The sequence below is a fragment of the Styela clava genome, chromosome 1 (genome assembly GCF_964204865.1).
Source record: "Styela clava chromosome 1, kaStyClav1.hap1.2, whole genome shotgun sequence".
Lineage (NCBI taxonomy): Eukaryota > Metazoa > Chordata > Ascidiacea > Stolidobranchia > Styelidae > Styela > Styela clava.
Genome location: NC_135250.1, coordinates 23,869,793 through 23,896,430, shown reverse-complemented (window position 1 = coordinate 23,896,430; position 26,638 = coordinate 23,869,793). Strand labels below are relative to the sequence as shown.

General features: G+C 32.6%; 2 protein-coding genes across 2 annotated transcripts; both read right to left on the bottom strand.

The window, feature by feature from the left end:
* Positions 1-4,649: 4,649 nt before the first annotated feature.
* Positions 4,650-12,391, bottom strand: LOC144424671 (uncharacterized). The gene is made up of 15 exons (XM_078114130.1): positions 12,155-12,391; positions 11,345-11,416; positions 10,466-10,651; positions 10,172-10,243; positions 9,572-9,760; positions 9,334-9,405; positions 8,885-9,076; positions 8,570-8,641; positions 8,073-8,261; positions 7,556-7,630; positions 7,158-7,367; positions 5,894-5,965; positions 5,583-5,771; positions 5,386-5,457; positions 4,650-4,814 (listed from the first exon to the last, which is right to left on the bottom strand). Exons 1-15 carry the CDS (start codon positions 12,278-12,280, stop codon positions 4,650-4,652), a joined length of 1,953 nt encoding a protein of 650 aa, XP_077970256.1. The 5' UTR covers positions 12,281-12,391.
* A 502-nt stretch (positions 12,392-12,893) lies between these two features.
* LOC120348673 (uncharacterized) lies at positions 12,894-25,022 on the bottom strand. The gene is made up of 17 exons (XM_078114118.1): positions 24,940-25,022; positions 22,509-22,705; positions 21,905-22,039; positions 20,594-20,749; positions 20,269-20,325; positions 19,463-19,688; positions 17,263-17,447; positions 17,011-17,082; positions 16,528-16,725; positions 15,569-15,640; positions 15,144-15,332; positions 14,549-14,620; positions 14,194-14,394; positions 14,008-14,079; positions 13,406-13,594; positions 13,178-13,249; positions 12,894-13,103 (listed from the first exon to the last, which is right to left on the bottom strand). Exons 1-17 carry the CDS (start codon positions 24,974-24,976, stop codon positions 12,894-12,896), a joined length of 2,340 nt encoding a protein of 779 aa, XP_077970244.1. The 5' UTR covers positions 24,977-25,022.
* Positions 25,023-26,638: the final 1,616 nt, after the last annotated feature.

Sequence of the window (26,638 nt, the reverse complement as noted above, 5' to 3'; positions counted from 1 at the left end):
GTTTGAGCTGCATTTAATTTTTTTTAGATCAATCATAATATTTCTAATGAGGCATATCGTGTAAAAATAGAAACAATAAAGAAAAATTAGCACAGGCTCATATAAATTGATGTAACACTTTTTACAGGCAGAGTTACACAGGAGCTGTGAAATATCCTTGGATAAAGCCAAAAGAATCTACGGACAGCATATTAAAAATGTAAGTTTTAGTTTTCGGTTGTTGGAATTCTCAAAAGTACGGTCACGTAGTGATATTAAAGAAAATGTCACATTGAGTAAGATGCTTTTTGTTTACTGCAGGTCAAGAAAGATCAAGACAATGATGATTTGAATCCGCTCCATTACCGTGCTAATGACGAAGCAATGTCTCCATTTGATTCGAATCTTCTGAGGGGAAACAAGAAAATCATTAGAAAATATGAAAATGACTTGAAAGAATGGATCAAAACAGCATGGAGCTTCTTCCTTAATCATGTATGTATCTAATTAAAACTTTCAAATCGGGTAATAAACGATTCGTCAAATAGTTCAGTCAGTTTTCAGTCCTTTAATTCTTTTCAAAATGGCATAAAAATTCGATACAATAAATCTACTTATTTTGTTATGATCTGAAAGAAAATATTACAAATAACAATGATACTAGACATAATATTATGTTTTTTATATTTCGAAAAATTCACCAAAGCTTTTAACAAAGGTGTATTAGGCTACTTTCCTTTTTAAGGGGGATCTGCAAGTCATTCAAGAACGTGAGGAATCTGCAAATCAGACAAATCAGTGCAATTGCTGCAATGCTGTAGATACAATACTGGAGCACGTAGAACAAATAAAATCAGACATCAAAATTGTTAAACAGCAACAATCGACTCTAAAAAACGAATTATCTGAACTTTCGAGAAAAATTCGAAAATGACGAAAATACCTGTTTAGACTTTGATAATTCATTGAACATGATGTCGGAATAGGACAGACAGTTGATAAATTTTGTTGTATAGGATATACATCCAAGTAATAACTTATATAACCAAGTAATGGTATGGCCACCACAAAATAGTATGGTCGCTATGACAGTAGATATGCTTTTATAACCGATAAAGCAGATAGACTAGAATCATTGAAGCTAATGCAGCTAAATCATGGGCTCCAAGGCCCAAGCTGTTGATAAACTTATGCCACACACAGTAAAAAATGTAAACTTACATCTCTTTGTAGAAAATAAGCGAGTTTGACGATATATAGTCGGTATAGGTCATAATTTATACGCGCTATAGCTGACAAACTAATGTCGATATCGTAAAACTGTAGTCGCCATTGCACACTGTTACATGTGTTATGTTTTCTATCAACACCTCGTGTATCAAGTTTATTATTTTCACTGCGTGCTTTATCACACTTGTTTCATTCAAAATGCAAATAATTATCCATTTTTTCTTATGCATCAATTTTTAGTGGCTTATATCGAGTGGCTATCAATCTGTATTCGAAATTGTAACGCTACCTGTAAACCAGCTTTTCTGTTTGTCTTTAGCATGTATGGAGCCAGTGCTTCAGACAATTAAAGCTATCAATATTTAATATAATTATCACAATCAGAATAAACACCGCTTCAAGTTTGATTCTCATATCCGTTTTTAATATAAAGAATGTGTAATGAAATCATGATAGGTCATTAGTTATTTGTGCAAAAATAAGCAATAAATGATGCAGAACAGTAGTTCCCAATATTTTTTTTATATATCCCCCTCCCCATGGTGTGAAATCTCTGTTCCTTTTGTTGTTAAATATTTGAAGGATCATTATTTAGTGATGCGCGCATTTCGCGATCTGTTTTTGTACATTTTGAATAGCATCCATACATATGTATTACAATACATAACTAAAGGTATTAGTGAAACTGAACCGAATACGACGTAATATGTCTGTAATTCCAGCGGGCTATTAGGTAATCATAAAACCAAAGGTTAGGATTGAGTTATCTCACAAGCATACTACACTCTTGGTTTCATTGAAATGTTAATGGCCATATCAAACGGTTTGCAACAGTGCACAAAGAAGATAAACAAGACGTACTAAGCTGTACTAGAGCAACGTGAAACCGCCTTTTCTTTGAGAAATATTAAAAAAAAGCGAACCAAAGAACTTTTGGGCTCTGGCTCAAATTAGTGTTGCTAGGAACAAAACGCAAAAAATCATTGACCAGTTTTCTTTCCATTTGGATTTTTCGCAGAACTATCATTAACAGTTTTTTTACACAGGTTTAACAAGTTTGAGCATTATCTTCTTTTTCTTTACGTTCAATCTCAAATTGTGCAAGAGAACGATATAGCTTTAGAATTATTTCTAGTGACTGATATTCACAATATGAATATGTATTCGTCTGCTTTATACTTCTGATGTAAAATTTTTACGCCGTCAAATTCAGCAATACAAAGAAAAATGGAATTCTACATATCTTGAACCACTAGTTTAAATTCTTCACCAAAGACGAGTAATAACAACCCGCAAAGATCACTGGAATATATTTCATATAACGATTGTATACTAAACAAGCATCTGTATTTACTCTGTTACACGTTTTCTAGATATTTGTAACTTTCGTATATCTTCACCAAATGCAGACCGAATTCGAGAAACAGTGTAATATGAACACGTCAAATTTTCGAAATACGTCATGCCCAGCTTATTCAAATTATTTGCTTAAGACGAGTAATAAATACCCGTTGAAAACCACTATGAATAGTGCGAAAGTTCTATACCCTCAATATCTTTATTTAATCTAATTAGAAGAAAACTTTCATAAATTGCTGTTGTTTCTCAACCACCTTGAAATGCCCGAGATAAACAAGAAATTTTATCATTTCGACGATCGCGAGGGTTTCTTGCAAACTAAATTAATTATTCATCCGGGTCGTTTTCCTTAGGGAAAAACCTTCGGTGAAATCTGTCCATCTACGTCTCACCAAACATAGTTAGTGTTCGTCTAAACCTAGATATGTGTGACGTCATTGCGATATAACGGCACATAAGACATCGTTTTGGTAGCGCATGCGGACTTCAATTCACTACCCAAGGTAGTTACTTATATAATGATCAATTTTGATTTTTTAAACTTCAATGATAGGGGTATTGAAATATGATATTACCAGAACACTTTATGGATATTCGATATATTGTTTGCAATGCAGGAAAATATACTTTTAGTTTATTGACCTCGAAATATTATCAATTAATAAATGTTTACCGGTAAGAAAACACCAAACTATTAATAGTATTTTAAAGATATTAGGTATTGTACAAAACTTTTGGGTATGTTAAAAGTCTCTAAGAGACATTAAACATTATGAAAAACGATTGATCGATACTCTATCGTAATACGAGACCGTTTCATAAGCTGAATGTCAAACGTGCCTGACACTTGTTACAACACTATCAACTTTATCTAAATCCTTTCACTTTGTTACAGAAATCACCAGTACATTAAAGTACATCGTAAAATCGAATTTCATATTCCAGAAATTTTCTCTTGAGTACAAAAGAGGATACTAAACACGCAAATTTATTTATTTGGTATATTACAAAATCACGAATAATGACAATCACAAATAGCACGACAATTAGTACAATTACGCAAAGAAAAGTCATTATTCACTCTAAATAAAAAGTCAGTTTTATTTTGCATTGATTACAGTTTTCCTTTAACCGCCCGGATGAACAACAAATTAGTATTTTTATGATACTCTAACACGTGATGCTGTGCGGCATCAGATTTTGGATTGAATAAATTTTGCTCCAATATAGAAATCAGATTCAGATTCGGATATTAAGCACAACCATACAAAGAAAGAACAACAAAATAAATCGAGATAAACCACAGTATGCCACAATCACTATAGTATATTAAACATTTACTTGATTAAAACACAATCATACAAAGAAAGAACATCAACAAATCGGAAATACACCACGGAATGCCAAGATGACTACAGGGTGATAGGTGATGTAACAGCGACATCTGTAAATAAGATATGCCTCAAGGGCTACGGAGCACAGTAAAATAATGTGCCCAGCAACGAGATTTTGGCTGCTAGAGCTGATATTTGTCGAATGTTTTCTGTTAATAGCGATTGTTAGTAAATTATTGGCTCATAAAAATAGTGCAGATTGATTCGTGCGTTCTGCATAATTTGTGGCAATGAGACTGGGCTGAAAATGATAAAGCAAGAGCAGGACACAAGAAGACAAAAGCAAATAGTAACTTACAATAGGTATTGAGTAGAAAATGTTAAAGAGGCTATACTTGACGAGCGTGGATGAACACAGATGGGTATAGCAAGCAACACAAAGTCAGGCACTTAAGTATTGTTTTCAGATGATGGCAACTAGACCTACAAGCATCCAGGTATGGGCTTTTCAGTGCATATTTGTAAGAAGTATAATTACAGGATCGAATGTTTCTAGGGAGCTAATTCCATAATTTAACGCCAACAAATTTGATCGAGTTTTGGGTGAGTTTGGTGTTAAAGCGATTCACATAATAAAAACATCTACTGACAGACCTAACAGAGAAACCCATTTCCTATGAACATTTCTCTGTTTTAAAAAATAGTTCGTGAAAGCAGAAGGGAGTTTTTTGCAGTGATATTGGTGCATTATTTCATAAATAACTGACGATTTAATAATTTGCAGATTATAATAAGGACCAAGTCGTGAAAGATAACTGGCCAGCAGCCAGCAGACATTGATCGATATTGAATATCCGCAGTTTTTTTGACTAGAAATTCGGAATCCGAATGAAAGCAAGTGTTTCCAAGCATCTGTAAGCATATTCAAATGCAATATGGTATATCAGTGTATATGAATACGTCAGGAAAAAAATAAAAAGTTCGTTGGTCTAGTTACTCTAGTAATTATACTATTGCTTTCCTAATAAATAATTTCTTGGAACAACTGAAATTTGTATCGCTACTACTGAAATAAACGAAATTGTGATTTATAGTTATTTCACTGTACATATCACGGACACATAAAGCATTTTACTTAATCTGAACGGACTGGACACGATGGCATTATTTCTGATGTATATATATGGGCCTATATTGAAAATTGTTACTATTATTCCAGCAAAAGGCCGACGCTTGAATCTTCATAAGAAGAGCGAGGCATGAAAGTAAGAACAAGAAACGGTAGGTTAGACTTAGACCAGGGGTTCACAACTTTTCTTCTCTCGTTTACTCTTTGCAAAACTCAAAAGTAATATTTGCCCTCAAATCAGTCAAAAAAGTATTAAAGTCGAGGGTATTTAATTTTTATTTCTTAGCAGCAATAGTGAAAAAAAGTAAAAGTCGACACAATTGTGAAAAATTATGTCATATCGATGTCACTCACTTCCTCCATCTCTTTTTTATATTTTTTAATTGCTGCTAACTTTGTCTGTGCAAGAACCGCGTTCATGTTATCCTACAATATAAAAAAGATTCTGAATAATTTCAATGTGATGTAATAGGGTTTGTCAGCTTAACCCCAAGCCATTATAATTCGATCGTAAAGCAAATTGGAATATATGTTACAAGTCACGTTCTTACTATTTTTTGATGGTTATTGTTTTTGACTTCCTCAAATAAATTCGCCATTTTTCCTTCGAATTTTTCTTTAACGAGTTGTTGAACATCCTCCCTTAATGATAAATTATTTTCCATCCACTGTTTCGTTTTTTCTTTGCTACTATCGTGGAAAGTCTTCAGAGCCCTTTCGTTCATTCCGTATTTTGTTTCCTTTGGTTAAAAAAAGTAAAAAAAATTGCTCAAACAAATTCCGGAAAAAATTAGATTTCGCAATGGGCGTGTTTTTAGTGTGATGAATGCTTTCAAGCTCAGACTAGAACACATTTACTTACTATTTTCATTATAGTGTTGTATTCTTTTGTCGCTTTATCAATCGTCTCATTTGCCATCTGTTCGCATTTAACCTGGGAATAAAATATTATTTATAAAGTCATTTATAAAGTTTCAGAACATCATTAATAGGAAGGAAAGTGAAATTTAATTTCACTATTTACAATTCAATACAAAGCGTAAAATTGTATTGTGTGTATCTTTTGATCGAGGTACAATTTCAGGAAAAATAAAGTTAATGTTATGCGCAGTACAAAAAATATACAGCCATTCAGATGATATACATAGAAAATATAATGCCATACATAATACGTATGTATAGGATGATTTGGCTGTTTATATATTCATATTTATTAGCCCTACATGTATGTGAGTTGGTTGTATATGCAAATTTTGTTGGCTTTATATGTATATGATTCGCAGGTATGCGCATATGAAATTACATCTCTGTGCATTACACAAATGACTTCATGTGAACATTGAGTACTGTATATTTATAGGACATTGGATTGTATGTGCAGTGCTGGAAGTAATGCACATTATATTGAATTGGCTGTACAGTATATGCATATGACATTGGCTGTGTATGTATTATCACCTAAATGATCTCATATGTTGAGTTGGCTTTATTTACAAAGGACGTTAATATATATGCATATTAAAATTGAGTGTATATGTATACGTCATTGACTTTCTATTTATATATATGCCGTTTGAATGTACTTTAATTACTTCAATAAATGCATATATATTATATTTATTTTGATGTATATGCACATGGCGGTAAATCTATTTGTATATCATATTACGAAAGCTATTCACAAATATATGGACTCAAAAATCAAAAAATAAAGTAGCATCAAATCTTTTGCAGTACCGGCAGTCTGAACACAAGATCACTAAGACGTAATCACGGCACCACAGCACTGTGCGCAATTTTGATGACGTCACGTGACAAAACGTAGAAGTAAAAAACGAACGTCATAGAGCCTACAGAATTTTTTAAAATAAATAAATCCTCTAGCGACAACAATAAGTATTACCTACTGAAAATTTCAAACCAATTATTTATGTAATTAGGGGAGAGCGATTTTATCACATTAACATAACATAATAACAAAAACATAATAACTAAACGATATATAGTTCCACTTCGTGTCCATATAGTATATCAGTATAATATTAAGGTATCATTCTTTCAGACTCTGAAACTTATATATCATTTTATTTTTATTTTTCACAATGTTCAATAGATAATTTATTTACTTTGTGTTGTGTGTTAACTCCGTCAAAAATCTTTTTTTCATCATCGCAAAGCTCCTTCAGTGTATCTAGGCAGGCTTGGACTACATTTTCATTAGGAAGATACTTCTCGGGAAGTGTGTCGTAAGAATCAAACTTCACTTTTGCATGTTTGATAGCTGTTCCATGGTGCGAGACCATCGTATCTTCACGGCAATAAAGTGTACCACAAAGCTGTGAATTATGAATTTATAAATAAAATCCAGAATATTTAGCGTTATCCTATAATTGATAATTATATTTAATGCACACCAATTTCACTGTTTTCCAAAATAATTGAAATGAGATCAGAATGATATAAGTTTTGCGCAACGTCAATATAAGTTGGCGAGCGAGTGATCGCCTAACCACACATAGATTACCTCTTCCATTTTCTGTTTGTATGCATGAATACACTCCAACCGGACATATTTTTCCAAACTTCGTTTTCTGTCGACCTACATAGCAGAAACAGAATACGAAGATTTTGAGACAATAAGATAAATGTTATATTGTTGAAAATTTTATTTTAATTGAAACAAAAATCCAAAAAGCCGTATTAACTAAAGTATTTCAATTAGTAGAAATTTTAAATATTTAAAGTTAGAGATATTTATAAGTCAAAAACATATGTTTTTTAATTATATGAAAAAAAATTTCTACTTCCGTTTCTTTAATAAAGCTGTCGGATAGTTTTTGTTTGCATTTGCTAAATATGTGAGTTACAATCAAATGAATTTATAATTTCGTGGTGAATATTAGAAGTGAAGCATGAACTGTAAATGATCTTTTCTCGTGAAAGTATCGTTATTGCATTTAACAATCGAAGCGATTACTTTGCTTACCCTTGTAACGTTTCATATTGAGATTCATTTTTTGTTTTGTTTTATGGAATCCTACCTTCAACTCTTCATTTTGTTGCTCCCACTTTGAGAAATCGGTTTTTAATATTTGTTGCAATTTGTCGAAGCATTCAGTTTGAACAACTTTTGGGAACTTTAATGCTTTGATTTTGGATTTAGCTTTATCAGATGCATCATCGTGAAACCCTTTCAATGCGTCGATGTTATACGTTCTAACACCAATAACCTGTGTTTTGATTTCAATATGAGATGATTTTACGCCATATAATACTATAAATTTAATACCTCAATCATTGGTAGATTTAAACTCTTGTTTTCAAATATAATTACCCATAGAGGAAATATGTGCGAGCAGCCCTATCAAATTCTTTTATGTTCGTTTTAGATAAATATTTCTTGATTGAACTTACTGGTTTTTTAAAAGATACAAACTAAAATAAGCCAACTTTTTAACATTAATCCGGGAACTTTAAAATAATAATAAATGAGATAGTAGTGGGATAGTAGATATTTAATTAAACGTTACTACCTCACCTTTTTCATTTCTTTATTATACAACGTTTGCGCCTCCGTAACACATTCTTCTCCTTCATTTTTTTTCTTTTCCTAATAAAATAATTCGATTTTATAATTCGATAATATAAAGTGAATATCTTTAAAAATAAACATTCCAGCCACACAATTTATTATCATCATCCAGTAAAAATATTTTTTCCTGTGAACAGCGATTAACTCATTCACCAACATAAAAGTGTTCAAAAGCGTTTGCATCTCCTCGATTCCGCGAATTACAATTCATCTACCGGCCTATATCTGTTTCAAATGCAAAAAAAACTATATCTTTCAAACCAGAAAATCACTGCGCTCCTGTTTAAAATCCTCCCAGTCGGACATTATGTTTTCCTCCAACTGTTCTTTGTGTGTTTGTACAATTTCTTTGTTTCCAACAAGTTCCTCTCGATCGTAACGTTTCACAGTTGTCTCCATTGCTCTATCGTGATGAGGAGTGAGATCTTCTTCTTCTACGATGTTTTGTCCAATCTTACAATAAACATAATTAAACCACAAAATATTAAAAACAACTAATATTTCAACATTCAAACAGAAACCTAACAAAATTTGACTACCAACTTTATTGATTCACTAATTTAAATTTCTATTTTTCAATTAAATGTGATTAGTCATCTACATAGCCATCAATTTTGTATAATCATCTAAAATTATCTATTCTAATTATATATATAGCATATAGCAATATACTAATACTAGGTATAAATAAGGTAATTAATATATCTTACCCGTTTGATGAGCGTATTGTAATGCTCCAAACACCGGCCAATTTTATCTTTACAAAGTGCTTTCAACTCGACCTGTTGTATTTGATTAGAGTCAAGTACAGCTAAATAATGTAAGGAACAATGAGCTCTGATAATATTGCTCAAATTTACCTTAGTTTAGTGTACACGGTTCAGAATAGACTCTTCGTTTACAAACGCTCGAATACAAGTGCGAATGTTAAATATATGTATGTCTTACCTCTGCTTCTTTGTTTGTGTTTGTTAAATCTTCCTTCCAATCTTCAATTGCGTTTTCCATATTCTCTGCACACAATTTTTTCATGGATGCAGCTATTTGCATGTTCTGAAGAGCATTTTCCGCCTTTTTTTGAGCTTTAAAAAAATAGTTCTTCAGATCTGCGGCAGAACAAGAATGTTCACCTGTGTTCTAAAATAAAACATATATACATATTGAACAAATGAGCAATGCTAAAAGTTTGAACACAAGTTTTATACGATGTAGTATCAAATTTCTTACCGTACTCGTCTGTAGCCTTCCTTATAAAAAAATTTCCGGCTTTGCAGATTACCTGATGGTTAAATGCTATTCAAAACTGCCTCACGGAGCAATTTTTAATTTTGTTGATATTATCGTACAAAACTCATCATACAAAGTCAAATACCATTGAGCTCACAGAATTTTTTTAAATGAAAATAAATGCGTTCAGCGACAACAATTTCCAGGCATTGAAAATTGCGGAGCAATTAGTTCAATATTTGATGGGAAAAACGATTTTTTACAACAGCAACAACAAAATCATAGTGTAACGATTGAAAAGGGGTAGATTTGTCCACTTACCGATTCCACTGCGCGCTCGAAAGTCCTTTTTATCCTGGCCATGTATTCTTCACACTTGCTGCCAGCCCATTTCTGATAAAATATAAAAACGATAATGGGTAGTATTTTATATCATTCATATACCCAATGCCTATTTTTTAATATATTTTTGCTTTGCTTTGTTCTAACATTTAGTTTATGGATAAAATCGTCTTTGCTTTATGGGCACTCAAAATATAAATTCTGAATGTAAATTGGGAAATAATTAGAATGAATTTAGAATATCTTTTTATGTGAGTATTCAGATCATTCAACCTTTTTGTCGGCTGCCGTCTTCTTGTAGTGCAAATAACGCTCTTCGATCATTGTCGATAGTACAGTCATTGAATTGTCTCGAATAGTTTCATCCACTTTAACTTGTGAAATTTTGTCGATGGCAAGTTCTTCAGCTTCTTTGTGCTTTTCTTCGAGTTGAGACTCATCGGGCAGACTTTCGCACGCCTTTTGAATAAAAATATAACATTCAATTTAATATGAATGCCTGAAAAAACTTTTTATTTTAGGAGGTATTTGGAATGTGTTTTTCTCGAAACCATGCATGACTATTGTATATACCAAAGCTACTCAACAATTTCCACGGAAGGTCCGTTTACAAAACTTCAAAATTACTGCGTCTCGGACATTTCAGAAAACATATTTCACTATGTAAACAAAACTACGTTCCTGAAAATCAGCCTGAGTGGAAAATTCGTCTGGTCATTTGATAAAAAACAAATTGTTACGACATCGTTGAAATATTGCCGATTAGGCAATGTTACGGAATTAAACAATTACATCGATACTCGAGAAACATACTGGCATGCTGTCAAAATTCATTCGCCCGTGGTTCAGTGAAGATGTAAAGAGTATCAAAATCATCTAAAACTATAAAACGATTCTTGTCTTACAAACATAAACAAACAGACGAGGTTCAAATTAAATGGTCGAAAGAGTTCCAGATTCGGAACGCGGTCCGCCAGTTCACTAGCCCTGGTATATACAGTACAACAGCATATTTATACATAAATTTTATGCGTAAGTACATGTAATAATCTACAATGAAGTTGCTTATTTAATCACAAATAGATATATATATTGAGGAGAACTGCAAATGAAAACTTTGCTCCTTCCCTTGTCTGTAATATAGTATTTTACCTGATTCATTTCTTTGTTGTAGACAACCAGGCTTTCACGAACAATTTCTTCTTGCTTTTGTTGAAGATTTCTCTTAAAAATAAACGTATTAATATTTCACCTAGGAAAAAAAGTTTACATAGCTTTGCTTGCACTGACCAGATAAAAAACAATTGGGTTGATACAGCAGACCAATTTTTAATTGGAAGTTTAATTTTGCAAATGTACGTGGGTGTGAATTTACCATCAGTAAATATTTATGGAGAGAACAGGGTGAGCCTACGAATCTCAATAAGTCGATGTTATTGAGATTCGTAGGCTCACCTTGTTCTTTCCATAAATATTTACTGATGGTAAATTCACACCCACGTACATTTGCATCTGTGAACTGAACACAGCACATTAGCACCTGCATACTTTTGCACCTACCGGCATTTGGACCCATCGACATTTACATCCACAGATTTTAGCATATAGATTGCACTCGGCACATTTTCACCCACGCACATTTGCACTTATGTAAATGCACATAGGTGCAAATTTCCAATGGTAAGAATGTACGAGGAAGCAATTGTTCATGGGTGAACTTTGTACGCGGGTGCCAAAATATGGAGATGCAAATCTATGGGTGCAATTGTATATGGGTGCACTCTGTATGCGGGTGCAAAATTATGGCGGTGCAAATTTATGGGTGCAATTGTACATGGGGGCAAAATTATACAGGCGCAAATGTCCTGGTTGCAAGAGTACGTGGGTGCAAAGATAATGAAATTTTATTTACTGTATCTGGAAACAATTTGCTGTAAAATTACCAAATTAAATATAACTAACTTGTTTGTTTTTGTTTTCTTGCTTGAACGCGTTGAATAAGCCATTCAACTTTCTATTTAGATCTGCTTTAGACTGCAGACAGATTTTTTCTGGTTTTAAACGATTTTTTTCCATAAAATCTTCCATTACAATATCCTTGATTCGCTCATGTGTTTCTTTCAGTACAATTTCTTCCAATGCTGCGGGTGCTTTCAACTCCTGCAAATGAAATAAAATGAAGAGAAATACTGAGAAAATTTATTCAATTTATACTTGGCTGAAATACTAATCTTGACTCGCATTTCACCGTGGAATATTATTGAAAAATAAGCTGTTCCAACCTCACGACTTAGCTATTGTTCGTGTCTTATTTTGACCTTTTCTTGTGTTTGATCAGAGATTATTTTATCATAGTTTTTTTTAATTTTTTACCTTATTCATCGAATTTTTATATTGTTGTTTGAATTCATCTATCGTTTCATTCATTTCACGTATAATGGCCTCCTAACAAACAATGAAAGAAAACAAAAATAATTTTATTCGAAGAATACAAGGAACAACAGAACTACTTCACTTTCGCGTTATTGCTTTGAAGAGTTAAACTTCTGCCTAAAAAATTGCGCATTCTTGATTACTGCTACGTTGCATGCGGATCTACCAACAAAAATGCAGATTGAAAGGAGCAGTAAATAGTTAAGTACAAGCTACTCTACTTATATAATTTATATATTTATATACAAATTGGCTTAACCAAACTAAACTACCCCATCCAAACCTTTAGATTTTGATTTTGCTGTCTAACATCTCTCAGAAGTTCAACAAGTCCAATGCACAAATCATTTTTGTGCTGTTCTATAACTTTCGCTGGACCTTTTTGACTGAGGTTTTGAAAACTCTCTAATGCATGCAATTTTGCGGTATCATGAATTGCTTCTATTTCTTGGTCTTCTTTCACATCATTTCTGCATTTCTGTGCAAAAATATTTACGTGAAATAAGAAAACCAAACGCACTCTTATTTATACCACGATGATATATATTGCACCTCTTCAATTTCATTTTTCGCTTGTTTAAGGCAGTTAGTCACCTCTCTTCGACACCAGTCATGAAACTCTTTCTGCAAAAAAATACATAACAATTAAACTAGAACAACGCCGAAGTTTTTTTTCCCTAGAATGACTGTAAAATATAATAAGATAAAAGTGTCAAGTTTTATTCGAATAAACGAACCTCAAACTCATATATCAAATGTTCAAAATAACATTTACTGCACCTGATTTTCTTTGTTCTGTTTACGAACGATGACGTATTCATCAGCCAAAACAGAATCAAGTTCTTCAATGCATTTTTCGCGAACGTATGGAAGCAACTTCATTTCATTGAGATGTTTCTTAGTAGTTTTAATACATTTGACATTGATTTTATCTAATTCTTTCTCATTCTTTGCACTTTCTCCCATTTCCTGCATTGTGTTATAAATTTGATATTTTATTTACACATAAATATTTTATTGAAGTAAAAGGAATGAAAGAAAAGATTTTGTGGGATTTTTCAGTAAAATTGCAGTAACATAATGTCAAAAATTCCGAGCTATTACTGAAAATAGGAGAGGCTAAAATAAAAAAATAAGAACATTTTACTATGTTTGGAGATTTGGTCTGGAATTCATACAAATTTTTAAAATTATCTCATTTTTTAGGCATTTAGTGGCTGCTCCAGAGATAATATACTACTAAAAACTCTTTTTGAAAAGGATAAAAGCAAGCCAGAGGTAGTGATAGTATTCTGTGATATTGGACTTGGAAATATTTCCAATGATAAAACTGCTATATTGAAAATATACGATTCTCATGAACAAGCTAGAAAATTTATTACCTGGTGCATAGCCTCGGAGTAGTATCTACGAAGTGTGCCGAGTTCACGCTCAATTATCATACTCAGATACCTCTGCAATATATTATAAAAAATGTTATTTTGTAGCAATTGGTAGCATATTGGTAAAATAAGCAATCACGTATATTTATAATGTTCACTACATAGTACATAGTCTGTGTTGAATACCTTAGTTTCCCTTTGTAGTTCAATGGCAACAGCATGAAGTTCATCGAGTTTGCTTTTTAACGTGTCATTTAGATTTTTTTTCAATAAATCGGGAGCATCCAACTGCATATATTCACCGAAATGTAGCTTTGCATCACATATAATTTGATTGATGATATTCTCCAATTTTGTTCTATCTTCAATCACCACTTGGTCAAGTTTCTAAATGGCGAAATAAAAATATACCAGGTATTAAAAGGAATCATTACGCTAAGCGTCAGTTTCACATTGATGCAGATTTAGTAAACGGGTAGCATTGGAAAAAATATGTTATGAAGTATTTGGAGCGTATATTATAATTTATTTTATTAAATACCTCTTTTAAAATACGCTTCGCCTTTTTCTCAATTTCGGATATTTTTTGAATGCAAGAAAATTTCAAAGCTTCCTGTATAAATAAATTTGAATCAATAATTAAAAAATGCTTAAGTAGAAAAGAAAACCTATAAATTACCTAAAACATTATGAGACATAATTTTTTTTTTTAAATCCTAAAAAATCAGACAAAATGCATTTTTATTGATGTTCAGACATTTATTTCAAAATAATATAAAATATTTAAAAAAAAACTCCACAGGAAAATAGTTGGAATAACTGGTATTATAGCAACGCCATTGGCCATTGTTAAGGACCACAACGAATAGCTTGAATGTGTTTGTCTTTTTGTGATCTAATTTGGTTTATATTATACATTGAAAAATATGGAATTGATCCTATTTGTTATAACTAAACAAAAATAAATTCATATGCTGCTGGATAGAAATAAAGAATAACATAGATTAAGATAATCTAAATAGAAGAGTGTACGATGAAGTCAGATATTTCAAAAATAAAGCCAAGTTCAGAAAAAATAGTTCAACAAATTCCTAATATTTCTTATCTACGGTCACAAATCCAAATATCAAATTTACCCGACGATTCTTGCAACTTCGAATTGTTTCTTCACACAACTCGATAATCCTTTTTTTCACTGTAGCAATGTATTCTTTGTCGTATTCAGGAACACCAAAACCTTTTTGTTGAAATCGTTTCGCCACAAAAGATTCGAGATGTTGACATTCCCTGGTTATTTCCGTCTTTTCTGCGTGCTGTCCCACCTTCTATAAAGTTAATTTCAAATTATTCTGCACATTTATTTGTCCGAAATAAAATGGCTTTTGCAAGAAAATGCATTGTTTTTGTTTCTAGAAATATATATGTGTATAAAATTACGAGAAAATAAATTAATTATTTATATATACAAACAGAAACTAAAATTACCACAACTGCAAATGTGGCGTAATTTTAGAATTTATTCTTTTTTATTCGACAAATAAGACTTCATGTATTTAACAACCTGTTCCAAAGATGTTTGCATCTCTTTCATTTCCTTTTTTATAAATTCTTCATATTGGTTTCTGCATTGAATCTGAACAAAAGTATAATTTGATTCGTTCTAGCAATATTTTTAGGAATGGGTTCCTTAGAGAAATATTAATTTTTTGCCAACTTTATTTTGTCCGATTGTTACATTAAAATAATGCACTTTGCATAATGCATAATTCCTAATTAATTAACACCATATTATAGAAAAGTGGAGCTAAAGCACATTAGTATTGTTGAAAAATAATCAATACTGCAGCATTTTCTTTATATTTTCAATGGTTTAAAATACAAGTGTCCTTTCGAGAGTTATTATTTCCACTATTTTGGGGGGTTTACTTTCTTTTTTAAATATGGAAAATGATCTACCAAAGGTTGATACCATTTAGCACTAGACTCTTGATTATGTTGCTGTACTGATGTGATTAATAAAACAAGAAGATGGTTTCGACTTTAACTACATTACTAACAGCTGCCAAATATTTTTTAGGTAATGAGGTAAAATTACATCGCTGATTTTTATTACTCGTTTTGTCATTTAATTTACAAGTTCTGATGATAAAAATAATTTTTTTCATGATCAAAAATATCTCAATATTGATAAACAACCTTCTTTATTAGTATTTACTCATATTATGCTAGTTTAAAAGTTTTTTTTTTTTTCAATGTGAGCAAGCTTGTAAAAGTAGAAAAGGTAATGTAAAAACGAATATTGCCATCTAGTCTAAAAAAAACTATTTTCAATTTTTCCGCAAGAAGGAGCACATCATGCAAAGCAGAGACTAAAATTAATGGAACATTGTTCATTTCTCATTTCTCTGGTACAGAAGTGTCGGTTTTAATTTTTCTCTAACAAACACTGACTCCTAAACCGATGCAGCTAATGTTTCCTAAATAAGCTTAAAAGAAGAATAAAATACTGGAAATAGTTACTTTTTTTGTGTTATTACGATCAGACATCTGCTCCATATCATGTCGTAATTGTTCCACAAGATTTGTTTCACAACGTTTTCTCGCTTCGTCGCCTCCGTAAAACGGTTTTTTCCCAAATTCAATCATTGATTTCTCAAACGCAGCTTTTGAAATTTGACTGAAAAGTTCTTCGTCCACAAATGTCCTTTCGCCAAGTGACTGAATATTAAAAACGAACAATGTAGTTGTACAAAATTTAACTTAGAAATAACTACCTGTTCTTAAACATACTTTAAATACTGTCAATTTCTGAACCTGAACAAATAGGTCTGGTATGAATTTAAAAACTTTATGACCTAAACAATAAAAATAATAAATAATGATGCAAACACCGAGGTCCGGGGTGAAATGCATTTTTCATCGAGTTTTGGGGGAGGATGAACGTGTTCTCATTAATGTATAATAGTTTAGTCAGTTTTCGAATGACAAACAAGTTTTACCCACCTCCACAATAATTTCTTCTAAATTTCTTCTCATTTTTTCAATAACGTTAGCTAAAAACGCTTCTGTTTGTGCCTGTAACACAAGTATCCAATTATCACAAGTATTCGTGATGTGACATAGTAAAATTGTTTAACCCATAAGAAATTGCTGTTTTGAATACAGAAATTAATTGTTGTATTAAACAAAGCATTGATAAATGCACTAAACGTTAAAAGCTATATTAGTTGAAATGCAATTAAAATGAAAACAAACCTGCAAAAAATCTTTAGGTGTTGGTAATTCGTCGCTTTCCAGAATTTTTGCAAACTGCACTGCTATTTCCGTCAATTCCAATCCTTTTACGGGTTCCTCATTATATTTCTTCATTACAATTTTTCTAGGGTCGAACAAAAAGTGAACAAGTTTGTCCACGTATTCTAGGAATTCTGAATCAATATCTGTAAAAGTTGATTAGAGATTTGTATGATTATACGCCTGTATAACAGTAAAAATGAGTAGTTAGTGGTATACCGTTCTATGCATTCTATATATATCAGGGGTGCACAACCTTTTTGCTATTGGCGGCCACATTGCATTCCTTTGTATTCAATACGGCCTCCAGGGGCTTAATGCACGCGTCGACGGCGCACGATTTTCTTTGGCTTTTATGACGTCGTAACCGCGTATTTGACCCATGCGAGGTGCAGTCTGCCCAATTATGAAGTATGTAGGACTACTTGGAAGTATAATATTCACATTTTAAACAGATTTTTCTTTTCGGTGGACCTATTCTTGAGCAGATATATTGCAGCAAGTTGAATAATGGTTGTACAATTATGTAAAAACGCGTGATCAATCTGAACCATCGTGTCGTCTGACTTTTTTGCAGTGCTTCTGTTTTGCTTCAATATACGCCAGCATAGCCGCCAAATCCTATATTTTGAACTTTTTTTTATTTTGTTTTGTTTATAGGATTTTGTATGTGGACGGCCGCATTATTTTTTCACGACGGTCGCAGGTTGTGCACCGTTGATCTAGCTAGATAATGTAGAAAAATAATATACAGGGTGTCTCAAAAGTAAGTATACAACCCATTACAGCCGGATGGCATATATTTAGTAATTATAATTAGTAAATTTAGTTTATTTATTATCTTGAGAAGAAATTATAATTTTTAAAAAAACAAATAGTATTATATCTGCGTGGATTATTTCCGCGTGGGAATTGGCTAGTTATATAAATAAGACGGGATTGAACTCGAGCGAGTCATATCGATTCATGCGTCATAATAGGAAAATCTACCTTAATACAACCAAAAACTCCAAGAATATAAACTATAACATTACGAAATGTGCTATGCAGTAGTAGGAAGATATACTATCACATTACGTCTCGTCAGCAGTCGCAGTTATTCGTTAGAGAGTGTCCTCTAGCAAATAGAGAACAAAAAATTTGTTCCTAACCATTCAGATGCAAATGATTTAGTGGAATCGGACATTTCTTATGTCGCACAACCTGACGCGAAGACACGACCTGTCCAAACATAACACGTCTTCACTATGCGACGGCGTAAGCTATAAGACCTCTTACGGTCTCATTCTGTTGCTATAACAACTAGGAAATCAACGATACCAAACATGCGAGATTGCTGTTATGATAAAGAATGACTCGTTCGGCAGGAATTGAAAAAGGTTGATTGTTTGTTTACAAGCTGATGCTTACTCAAGCATAAGCGTGACGTCGTACGAATAATGGTCCAGAAGCGACATCTAGCGTGTAGAAAACAAAACAAAGCTTCCAACGAGCCCTGAGTGATGTGTCAGGCGTTATTGGTTAACGAGAAATTATAAATTAAAAAAAAAAAAAATTGGGCTTAGATGTACCGGCAGCAATCGGTTGTCGATTTGCTTTTCAGATACTCATCATTGAGCGTTCATTTCCTCACAAAACATAGTATGGATCAGTAGTAAAATTTAGGTATTGTTTGAATTTTTCAACAACCCACAGAATGACAAGTAGGTTACCCCGAGAAATTAGGTCAAAAATTGCTGTTTGGCAAGAAGCATTAAAGTCATTCGGCACTTTTACAACGATGACTTACGATAATCAAATTCTCTGTTAACGAAGCGCTGGGTTTGCCTTGCTGATTAACATGCTTCTCGCCCAACAGCAATTTTGCCTCTCATTTCTCGGGGTAATCACCTTGTCATTCTGTGGGTTGTTGAAAAATGCAAACAATACCTAACTTTTATTTTTTATTCATATATATATACTATGTATCCTAAAGAAAGGAACGCTCTATGATGAGTACCTGAAAAGCAAATCAAAATTAAAAGTGTATACTTACTGTTGAGACATCCTGTATATATAATATATATTCTTGTACTTCTTATCTTCTAAGTAAACTTTTTTCTTTTTAACTACATTTAAAATACCCATAATTAAAATGCAAATTGAACCATTTCCTTCCAACCTCGCAAAGATCCACTGAATTTCATAGCAGAACTCTCAGCCACACTTTTTCCAGGATACGGTAAGAGAAATGAGGAGACTTTATGAAACAAATCTTTAAATGTTGAACGCTTGATATTGTCTTTTGTTTTCCCTTTCATCTGATCGTCAACGTAATCCCCTCCTGCCTCTGAGCCATAAGGATAATCTTCGGTATCAGCCCAATCACGAACGAGAAACGTCAAAGACTGTGATAAAACAATTGCTACAGAGGGATGTTATGGTGAGCATTGAAAAGCACTAGGTATTGGAAGAAAAATAGCGGGGTGGAGGAGAATCAGCAGTTAATTTATGATTGATGTGGCTATCAGAAGAACTTAGAATCTCCTACTGGAGGTTTTATGAGGTTTTTTTCTGAAACTTCATCAAGAAAAGCATGTCATCACCAACCCGCATAAAAACGAAGCAATGGGAAAGCGACATAAAAATTCGCCCAATACTTAAACGAGAATATCGGTCGGAGACCGAAGACTTATCGATCTTAGATCGGTAATTAGTTAATACCTCGCTAATTATACGACATAATTAACCCAAAATCGATAGGCGCCTGGTCCGAGGTAAGGTGCATGCACATGCAAAATTTGGCAGCAGATTCAACCACGCGTTCGTGAGATATCGCGTTCATCTAACAGACACACACACACACACACACACACACACACACACACACACACAGACAGACAGACATACATACAAATACCTATCAATATACTTACCGATCTTAAGATCGATAAGTAATTAGCATGCAATAAATTAGTTGATACTCACCTGGAAAATGCTATCGTCTTGAAGTTTTCTCGCCATCTTAGCATGTTCAAGGAACGTCTATCAATATCAAAAGTAATAATCTAATGAGGAGTTCTAATGAGTTACTCGAATACAACATATAAAGTAAACTATTATACAGGTTATGAAATATCACTGATAAAAGATCGAATTAATCGACAATCGTAGAAGGGTTGTGCAATAAAAATGCTGATTACATCGTATAAATAATTTCATGGGGAAATTTATCAGAACTCAAGATAAATTATAAATGCCATGTAATAGAGTCTTGGTAAGTAGCGCCAAATTCAAAAAACATAAATATTACCTCAAAAAATTGAAGTTTGTCCGTTCGTAAACATTTGTTGACGTTATAAATAAGATGAGAGCTGATTGCAAGGCTCATCGTAATTATTTTGGAGCTTTGAGCAATGTCGTTTTCATTATCAAATGCTCCCTGTGTGTCCATTAAAAGTATTGCTACCTGAAAAGGTTCGATAGGGTTGGTAACGTGATATAAAAACTACAGACAAAGTATGCATACACAGCCTAATTTGTAAACATATAAAGCCAATGATATATGTATATGTAGCCAATCCAATATGCATATACATCAATTTGTGTGATGCACATACACAGCTAATTCCATAAAATGTGCAGCAATTTATACAGACATTTGAGTGATGCACATGCAAAAGTCAATGTCAAATATGCATATACACGAAATGTCATATCATGGACAGCCATTGTCATGGGCATATACAGCCAACTCATACACATGTAGAGCTAACCAAATATACATATACATCAAATGGCATATGATGCACAATCAATGTCATATGCATATACAATAAAATCAAGAACATATAGTGTAGATCAAAAATACATATATACGGTCAACTACTTTGCATATAGAGATAACCAAATATGCATACAAAGCCAATGCCATATTTATATAAATTCAATATTTTATATATATATATATATATAAGATATTGGATTTTTGTTTATATATATATAAAATATACAGCCGATTCAATTTAATAAATATTTCAAATTATATTTTAATACAATATATTTTATTTATATATATGCATATTTAGATGGCTGTCTATACACATATGACATTGAGTTTTCTATGTACACACTTGAATGTATATTCAGTTGACCTATATAATACAACAATGTATTTTGTGTATACAGTACATCATTTAAATTGCTGTATATTTATATATGTACATGGTACTTGCTTTGTATATACATTATTTCAATGGCTGTATATTATATTGATTTGATATTGATCTGCATATCCGTATAACATTGGCCGCATGCACATTTGGCATTGGTTGTATTTGCATATTTGGTTTGCTCTATATGTACATGATTTGGCTGTATATGCATGTAATATTGGCAGTATGAGCATAGGACATTCACATTCCGTTATAAATAAAAATTCAAAGAGAAGAAGAAGAGACATAAAAAATAATATATATATATATATATGTAGAGAAAGACCCATAGAAAGTCTGAAATTCAAGTCCGATCATTTGATAAGCCATAAGCGTCAGTATTTTAGAACGTTATTCACAACAAAAACAGTGGGATTCAATAAAGAGAAATATGAGTAATGTGCATTAACCTTATTTTTTCCATGAAGATTTGCAAAATATGGCTTACTCCACATCAGTATACCCATAGTATTTGACTTTGTTCCCCCGCGCCATGAAAAACCTGCAAGTGTTTTTTTCTCATCCCCGTCCAACCAACTAGACGACTGCAGAGTAATATAAGAGAAATCACATTTTTAAATATTTATTTACAAAGTGATGAGTATGTTAGGCCGTTCAACGCATGAAAAAATTCCCGTTCTGTTACTGTTCGAATCAAATATGTTGTTGGATGATTATTTTAAAATTTTTCCATCGAGTTATTGTAGCATAAGCCAGTGAGCAATCAATAATGACAATAAACAATTCCATATCGTTAACTTTGAATTACATTATGGCCGGCACAGTAAACAGATCAAAGTTCACTGATACCTTACTTGCAAATTGTATTTCTTTGTAGAGCTTTAATACAAAAAGCACGCTCATCAAACTTCAGAAAGGTGATTTTCGTATTATTTTGATTAATCATAAAATGGTTTACAAAAACGAAAAAATGCCAAATTGTCATAAAGAAAACCAGATCTCTTTCGAATACATTGTTAATTTTTATTTATTTAAAACAACTATGATACATACCATCCCAGACTCAAGATATTTGATGAATAGATTTAGTATGAAAGATTTTCCTTCACGCATTGCTCCGGCGACAGTTAGCACCATGACTTTTCCATCTTTCACTCCTTTTTGATTCAGTATCCTAAGTAGATTATCTTTTAGAAATATCTGCTTGCCGTTCTCGTCTTTGACGTATATCGGTATTGCTTCACCTTCATCTATTAATAACAAAAATTGTTTTAGAGGCGCTAGATAGCGATCTAGATATAAATGTGTGATATTTAATGGTGCCGTTCTATCGGCAAATAATAACGCAAACCTCATTATTGGATTTTTGTTTATATTTGTTGCAATGAGTTAAACATGACATAATTGCATTATTGGCATAAATTGGTAGTTAAACTTCAAGCACAATTAATATTGTTGTACTGGTACGGGTCAGTGTGGTCTAAATAGCACGCGCATTGTCTATATTTCGCTGACTTCAATGAGACAGACTTTGGTATATTGGAATATTCCAATCAAATACATAATGTTCAAAAGCGTGACTGAAATTGAATATTCAACAAAATAAAAGGCCTGGGATAATATATTGAAATAATCTGTTTTTGGTGATAGTATTGAAGGTAAACTGTATTGGTCCAAATTCATTGAACGCAATGATGCGCGCATATAAGGCGTTTGAAAGGGCGTAAGATGCAGCCGGAGTTGCCCGAAATTCAAGGCCCTCGCAGTCGCCAATATATTTTGATCTTTGCCGAGAGAAGTTTACATAAAAAAGAGAGAGTTTTACAGTGAGAGTTGGGTAAAGTTATCTAATATCCCTCACGGTTCAAGGTTTTATGTCCATATGGCCTACACTATTGTCCATTGACCTCAACTATCACGCATCCAGTAATTTATATTTTCAACAATGGATGACTTGATTGGCCGCTAAGCCGCAAGTGAGCAGTAGAGATGCATTTATTTATCGTCGGTAATTTGACTTATTTGAGAGCTTTTGAATGCGTAAAATTAATCGGGCGCAGAAAATGAGAGCATTAAAGATTTGGAAGTTATCCATTTTTTCAACTTGAAGGTTGTAACTTACTAGATCCCCACTCTTCCAGGATTTTGTTTTTAACGATAGCGGATGACATCGGCCGATAAGTAGTGAGTGAGCGGCACAGATGAATTTATTTGTCGTCGGATTATGTAAAGTGCTCGACTACATTAAATCAATCGACTTATCGAATAAGAGGTTCCTTCATTTTTCTTTAGAGAACTTTATAAGTAATCGCATATAGAGTGTAAAACAAATAAACTGACTCTTTTACAAAATCTATAAAGTATAATTTAGACGTAAACTCATTGAGTGAAACCCCTAGTTTACTCATTACGTCACCTTTTTGTACACTTTATGTGATGTGCTATATATTATTGAGTTTTTATAGACTATATAGTTTCTATCGATTTTAAATTTTAAAATATGATCCTGCCCATCATGAGCGCGAATTCGCGATGTTTTGCTGTGTCATAATGTCAGGAATTTTTGTTATGATCTTGTGTGGAAGCGAATTTAACTTCCTATGCAGCAATATAATTATGAATTTCATATGACATTTGGAAGTATTAAAATATCACTTACATTTCGAACTTATACACCTCGCTGTGATAATGGAACGTCGCACAACTAGAAGAAGAATTCAATCAATCTGAGCGATGGGTGGTAACCAAAAATCGTCCGATAAGTCCAATAAAGGTTTTTGAAAGTTCATTTTATTTGCTACTCAACAATGAAAGAGTGAGCCTTTTACGACATCAGGAAGTTACAACAAAGTGAGTGTTTCGAGCGCATTAGGCATTTTGGTGCCGTTACAGAATAAAAAATATGTAAGCGTTTTATCATCTCAATATTTTAATAAGTACTTGCTCCAAGATTATAGCTCTCTTCATGATTCATAATACATGTTCAGATTATGATTTCTAAAAGTTTTCATACGATAACTTAGGGATCGACAAAACAAGAATAGACAAGCTTGATTTGGAGCGCTGACTTTTTGAAGAGAAAGATATTCATTGTGGGCGATTCGCTATCTCTTTTTACACAAGTATGATATCTACTGAAAAGTAAAACCAATAAATATAGAGTAAACTGTAAAGTCTTTTTTAAGATTCAGAAGAGAATAACGCAGCCAACAGCTGAAAAATGCGAAAATAGAATTTTTTTCTATATTTCGACGTTTCGAAAGGCCTTCAACAAAACTTTGAGTTAACGGTAATAATTGATATATTGGACAAATCTCCGCGTTATAAAATGGATAAAAATGGTCATGTAAAATTTGCCAGATTATTGGCTGAAAAAGGATGCATGCATTCAAGTCATTGAAACAGTTTTGTAGGTAATAATATTTTTTGATTGCACTATTAAGAAAAAATCTACTTATATACAGATAATAGGTAAAACGCATACCTTCATAAAATTCGTCTTTTTCCATACAAGTCGCCATATTCTTTGATACTTTGTTGATTTAAAAGTAAGCTAGTTATGCCAATCTATTTGAAAAAGTGAAAAAATTAAAAAACTCTTATACACTGCCTCAAAATGTTGAGGCAGTGTATAACTAAAGATTGTAGGTATAATATCTTGAATTCAACTTTTTAGTAAAAGTTCTTGTCTTGATATTATACCTACAAAATTTAACATTGCTTAGCAACTGATCAGCTCAGGTGAACAACATCGGTGTTAATTTATAAAACTTGGCCAAACACAATGTTAGTTGCATGTTTACATTAGAAATATTAAATCAGAGAATAAAATAGATTCCAACACTCCTGTGTCAATACTTGATTGTCTATCAAGCCACGTATAATATCATTCGAACAATTCAAGACATTTAGATAATATTACGCGTTTAAATTGTACGCAAATGAACTCGAGAGGCGTAAGGACGTTTATTTTATAGAACGGATAAAGAAAAAATGGCGTGCACACAAAAAACAAGACGACGCACCATATTAGGCGTTGTGTTGGCCGCTTGGTCGATGCCGAAGAAGCTAAACGAACACTGAATGAAAGAAAAGGCATAGATTACAATGCAAACAAATCCAACATCCTCATGTTCCTAACTAATGATGTTGAGTAATTCAGTGTAAGATTATGTATTGGCGTTTTTAACACTTCTTGTTTGATCTAGGACATTGTGTCATGTTGCAGCCAAGTGATTTTGAAGTATCATTTTAAACAACGTTTTTGTTTTATTAATTAAACGCCTAAAGAGTTCAGCTTATATGAAATTACTATACTTTGCTATTGTATCTTGTCAATATTGCAGTCAAGGACAGAGGCACGCAAACAACAATGGCCAGCGTGGAAGGTAGGCATTAGTTTCTACATTTATTTTTATTTGCCATGCCGACATAATTGAAGCAGTGCTTTGTAACATTATCGATTTTATCACGACTTCAATTTTCTAATCGTACATATACCGAATAGTACATAGTTATGATGATTATATTATATTAATGGATGATTAGGATGCAATAAAACTGAAATATAATTTGGTACTTCAATTCACGTTCAAACTAAATCATATGAAAAATGCTTCATTGTCACCGGATTTGAAAAAGCGGTACCAGGTGCCCCGACAAGTTACCGGATATGATTTTCTGAGATATGATGGTGAAATATTTCGTTTGCATTTCGTGTTCATATTTTTAAACAAAGCTCTCCTGTATTTTATTGAATTGGTATTACTAAATTTGATTGGACTGTTTTATCAAACCCAAATTATATGATATGGTCCTAGTTATCGGTCGTAGTATGTGTGGGTAAAATTTATTTCGTTACTCAAAGGCATTATCCAATTCGACGAATTCGTTAATAATTTCAAAGTTTACGCTTGTCTGCGCAAACAAGTTGGTTACAAGTATACATATATATATATATATCAAAAAAATTGCTTTATTGAAACTAGATAAAGGTCGTTGGCGTTTGTTTACAGTCGAAATTTGAAGGGCCTAACGTCATAAGTTTTGATAAAACATCAGGACAAACAAACACAAAAGAATTTGCTGATTAAATTCAAATTTTAAACATATTCACAGAAAATGACGGTAACGATCATTACAGTATAACAGACACGGTGTTCTCTGAATAACAATACAGAAGT